This window comes from Mizuhopecten yessoensis, unplaced genomic scaffold, assembly GCF_002113885.1.
Source record: "Mizuhopecten yessoensis strain PY_sf001 unplaced genomic scaffold, ASM211388v2 scaffold10811, whole genome shotgun sequence".
Taxonomy (NCBI): Eukaryota; Metazoa; Mollusca; class Bivalvia; order Pectinida; family Pectinidae; genus Mizuhopecten; species Mizuhopecten yessoensis.
Window position 1 is genome coordinate 586450 of NW_018408733.1, and position 5255 is coordinate 591704.

General features: G+C 34.6%; 1 protein-coding gene across 6 annotated transcripts in view; it reads right to left on the reverse strand.

Moving 5' to 3' along the window:
• LOC110462598 (WD repeat-containing protein 49-like) overlaps positions 1-5255 on the reverse strand; it is a 95276-nt gene that overhangs the window by 38455 nt on the left and 51566 nt on the right. For all 6 annotated transcript variants that reach the window (XM_021516611.1, XM_021516614.1, XM_021516613.1 and 3 more), the window contains one exon: positions 5050-5168. In XM_021516611.1, the coding sequence (XP_021372286.1) occupies positions 5050-5168 (119 nt within the window). The remainder of the gene's footprint in view (positions 1-5049; positions 5169-5255) is intronic.

The following is a 5255-nucleotide window of genomic DNA, read 5'->3' on the forward strand; positions in this document are numbered from 1 at the left end:
ATTATAGAAATTTGTCATATATTAAAAGTTATTTACTTTCATACTTTGAATGTTACAATTAGTATTAATTTTATGAAATCCAAAGTGATGCCTTAAGAAAATGATCTCATTAAAAATGCCTTTTTGTAGTTCTATAATGTGCCTTCCTCAGTGACCTCATGTAAATTCATCCATTTTTTATGTGAAATTCTGCATAGTTTACATTTTCAAGCAAAAAAAACCAAAAACTTAACCCTTTTACCACTGTAGACCATAATGGACTCATCGAGATCAATGCATGGGAGAGTCTACTAAAGTTGCATAGGGGTGAAAGGGTTAAGTATTCATGCTCTGGTGTTCCTGTACCACAGACGTAATTCTGATGATCCAGACACAGACATGCCTGATTTTCGGGAAACCAATCTATGAGCTTTACAATGTTTTAAAGGGAAATTTGGATTAAAATACGGTAAGTTTTATTTGCAGCATTTGTCATGGTGTAAAATTATCTAAATATTTAGTACAAAATAATTAAGTAAGGAACTCTATTAAGACTTTAGCAGAGTGTTTTGTGAATCATCTCTACAAAAATTGTGAAATTTCGTAAAACTTCAAGCAAACAACTTCAGGAAAATGGTTCACCAAGCTTTCATTAAAAAACATGACATTTTGATGACTTTCCTTTACCCTTTCACCACTGTAGACCATAATGGACTCATCCAGATCAATGCATGGTAGAGTCTACTAAAGTTACATAGGGGTGAAAGGGTTAATTATCATGTCCCCTGCAGTGAGACTTTATCGGAGGTCGGTAAGAGTTTGTCTGGCATGTATGCAGAAATCCGATACTTCAGCTTCATTTCAAACTTTAGACTTTTGCTATATAGTATTGCCTATATACCGTAGTTAAGCATGTAGAACTGCTAATTTTAAATTTTTAAATTTTACAAATTCTGTGAGTGTATTTTTTAATCATTGATTTTAAGTACCTTAAATATTTGGTAGTAATGGGAAGATATACTTTGTGAAACTATACTCTAGACTTTCAAAATATTACAATCACAATATTGTTCGATAGCTAGATTATAAGGTATAAGAATACATCAACTTGTATTCCTTTAGGCAAGCTGCTAAAAATACAGATTTAAAAATTATCAAAATTTTCATTAAAATTCACATTATCTTCCATTTATGGCAGTTGTTTTTTAACTCATTTACCCCTGAAGACACATTTGAACTCTTCCACTTCAAAGGTTAGAATAGTTCATTATGAAATGTCAGGGGTGAAAAAGTAAAGAGTCAAAAAACAAAAGACATTGAAGGTGATTTTAAAGAAATTCCAATGAACAGAGAATATTTTGAGTAGCATAGTAGTATAATGAGTAATCTTAACCCTTTCACCCCTATGCAACTTTAGTAGACTCTACCATGCTTTAATCTGGATGAGTCCATTGTGGTCTACAGTGGTGAAAGGGTTAACCATTGAGTATTTTATATGTTGATGGATGTGTGAAACTTACGACACCAATAAATGTAATGTGCCTTATTATGTTTTTAAATGTTCCTTTTATTAAATCCATTGGTACAGAAACAGGCAATGTTTGTGTTCAATCTGTTGGTCAGTCTAAATAATTTTAAGATTATTAACCCTTTCACCACTATAGACCAAAATGGACTCGTCCAGATCAATGCATGGCAGAGTTTACTATACTTCCAAAGGGGTGGTGAAAGGGTTAACAATAAATTTGATGAGAGAGTCAGCAACAGATTCTTTGTACATGATAATTTATCAAGAACTCGCGGTCATTCACAAAAATTATAGATAAACCATTGTAGTTTAGATCTAAGAGAATTCAGTTTCAACTTCAGAACACTTGAAAAATATAGATATGAAATATGATCACTTGGCCAATTTATAAGTTTTTACATGTATGATAGAATTGAATGTTAATGAATTATATGTTTGTATTGTATCATCAATATTGATATAGAGGCCGATATTTTATTAAAAATATCCAAACCCCGAGCTTGGCCCTATGTAATACCAGATATTATAGAACGTGACAGAGTGATATTTGAAACTACTGACAAGGAGATAAAAATATTTTCCTTTTAGCTTTCAACTCTGTTTGATTAATCTATAGACTGCAATATAAGTATTTGTCTTATCTTAATCCTGTCGGTGTGTGGACATTTCCCTGTTGTCAGGCAGGAAATACGTTATCAGTTAAAAAATCGCCGTAACCCGAAATAGTACAATATTGACACTTAAATACAACCACAGCGGTTAATTTTCTGTACGGAAATACGACCTTGACTGCTATGGGTTGAAACTCACCGATACAGTTCAATCTGTTATCAGTCAAAATTACAGCAACCACGATAAAGGGTTCTGATATATGAGATTACAAATGCACATATACATTTCTGGTCAGAAACAAGAGGCCTAGAGGGCCTGCATTGCTAACCTGCATAATTAAACATTCATGGGCAAATATTCTCATCAACCATTTCACCACTATGTAACTTTAGTAGACTCTACTATGCATTGATACGGATGAGTCCATTATGATCTACAGTGGTGAAAGGGTTAAATAGAATATAATACGTACTGCAACTACTTTCAAATAATGGCTCTGTCTCTTAGAAACCTGTGACTGACCCTTATTGGGCCCCATGTTCTACCTAAATAACCTAATTTCTCCTATTGGGCCCTGCCCCTCATCTCTCAGGGGGACCCATCATCCATTTAAATAACATTAATTCCACAATGCTTTAGGATGCTCTTCGCCAAATTTGGTTAAAATTCCTCAATTTGAATAGGAAAGAGAAACATTTTAAACATTAAAAATATCCAATTTCTTTCCCCTATTGGGCCCCACCCCTCTGCCCCCTCCACACTTTCCATTTATACAAAATTGAGTCTTCTTTGCCAAAATATACTTTACTAAAAATTTGATCAGAATCTCTCCATTTGTAAGGAAGGTAAATTTTAAAGATTTTTTTCTATCGGGCCTTGTCCCTCTGTCCGTTGACATTCAGTTACATGCAAAATTTAAGGAATATATCAAAGTTGTTTGTGCTTGAAATGCCTACCCATCCAATGACGAAAAAACATCAAGGGAGGTTATCCAAGATACTAATGTTTTTTTGTTAATTTTATACTTGAAGTGAGACATATGTTGTATAGGTGTTAACTTGTTATTGGTCTGTATTACCTACAGCTCATTTACAGTGACCAGGTGTCAGAATTGAATACATCACAGAAACTGTAATACCAAACCCAGATTCTGCATGTTCAAAATTAAATATGTGTATAATAGCCGCAAGGGAAAAATTTACACTTAAAAATGCCATCTTTTGGGTTGTTTATTTAGATAAAATCATTTAAGACTTTAGAGTATAAGAATAGTTCAGCAAATTCACTGGTTGAAACTGCTAAACTGAAGGTCCAAAACTGGGGGTCTCCCTCCAAAATAGGGAGAGTTGTCTCCCTCCAAAATAGGGGGAGTTGGCAAGTATGCTTTTGCTCTCAGGCAACAAGGGTTCAAGGAAACTACCACACCCATCACCTGCAGGAGTCAATATAAGTCTCTTTCCTGCCCAGGGGTGTTGGATAGGGAATATTTCATCCAAGGGTTTTACAAATTAGGCAATTTATTACCCAGAGGCTTATACAGAGTCTTTTGCATCATTGAAAATCCTGAAGATGGAATTTCCTCATTCTACACTCCTGTTCATGGAAGAGTATTTTTAAATTATCTTGTTCCAATCACTTAGAATAAGCTTATATAATTGGAAACCACAAAATAGGTGTCACTATTTCTGCATTGTGGCATCAGGATGTTCTGGATACTCGGACTTTATTGTCTCATTGTGACGTCCTGTATGTGAAATTGTGTGTAAGATAGACATTTATGACACCGGCCCTTTCTTACTTTGGACTGTTCTATCGTACACAGGAATGGGAAAACTTCCAGGTTTTTCCAGTCAATACCATGATATGCTGCCAACTACCGAGTCAAACTTTTACAAAATAGCACTTCGAAGATTCAAATTTCCTGATGTGTCGAACTTACGATAAAGTCTGTTTGCTTTTTTTCCTTACATAACACCACTGATATTCAATATATAAAGTTTTATGAGTCAAATTTCTTGCTGATTCGAACTACAATCAAGGTCCGATCGTTAGGAAAACATTGAAGATTGCAAGTAATAAATAACTCAAGTAAAGCAATTACCTGAAAACACTGAAATTTCCTAAACATACTAGCAATATAGTGTATAAGTACACGTAACATATTTTCAACTTACATTAAATCCAACATTTATAGATTTCATATTTAATTTCTTCCCTTGTGTTCCATCACTCAATAATATATTCAGTCTCATGCAGTATATATACATATAATACAGAATCTCCAAGATTTTGAAGTTAAACATTTGTGAGTGAAAGTCTCAATGTTTCAAATTCAATGTTCCGCAAAGTTCGAAACATCGTTGTTTGACTATGTGCTATATGCCGCAGATAAATGCGACAAAGCTATGATTTGGATCATAAAATAGTATAAATATGATCACAGTCATTTAGTGACTAAAGACAGACATGGCTGAAACAAAATAGTATATACAAATAAATGAGGAAAGGAAAGAGAAATATCACGTAGTCATGCAACTACAGTTTAATTTTGATTGTCTTCCCTTCTTGAATTCCGAGGGCCAAAGGGTAAAAAGGGCCCGCATTCATGACACCATTCTTGTGCTCAGGCATGGATACTGTGCTCTAACTGCTTTTCTTGTAACTTGCTTAACCCTTTCACCCCTATGTAACTTTAGTAGACTCTACCATACATTGATTATGGATGAGTCCATTATATGGTTTACAGTGGTGAAAGGGTTAAATCAGGTGGTACAATCAAGAAGTCAAATACAAACTTTGAAAATAGTATTTGCATTTTAGTTTATCAAAAAATTTTCAAATCGTTTAATGATGGAATAAGAAATTGGCTGTGAGCACAGAATTTGAGTTTGAGCATGAATACCGGCCCAGATGAGTATATGATGACTTACCGAGTATGGACCTGCAGGAGCCTGTCCCGTTTTCTCCCAGGTCAGATAGGGCAGGTTTGGGATCGTCCCCGGCTGTTTCCTCTCTCTCTTTCGTACTCGAGTCTCCTGGTAATTCTTGCCTACAATAACACAGGACATTGAGATTAGGAGAATTAGTATAGTAACGTTAACTGTCTATATAACTTTTCTTGGGGGGGTTGAGAGGG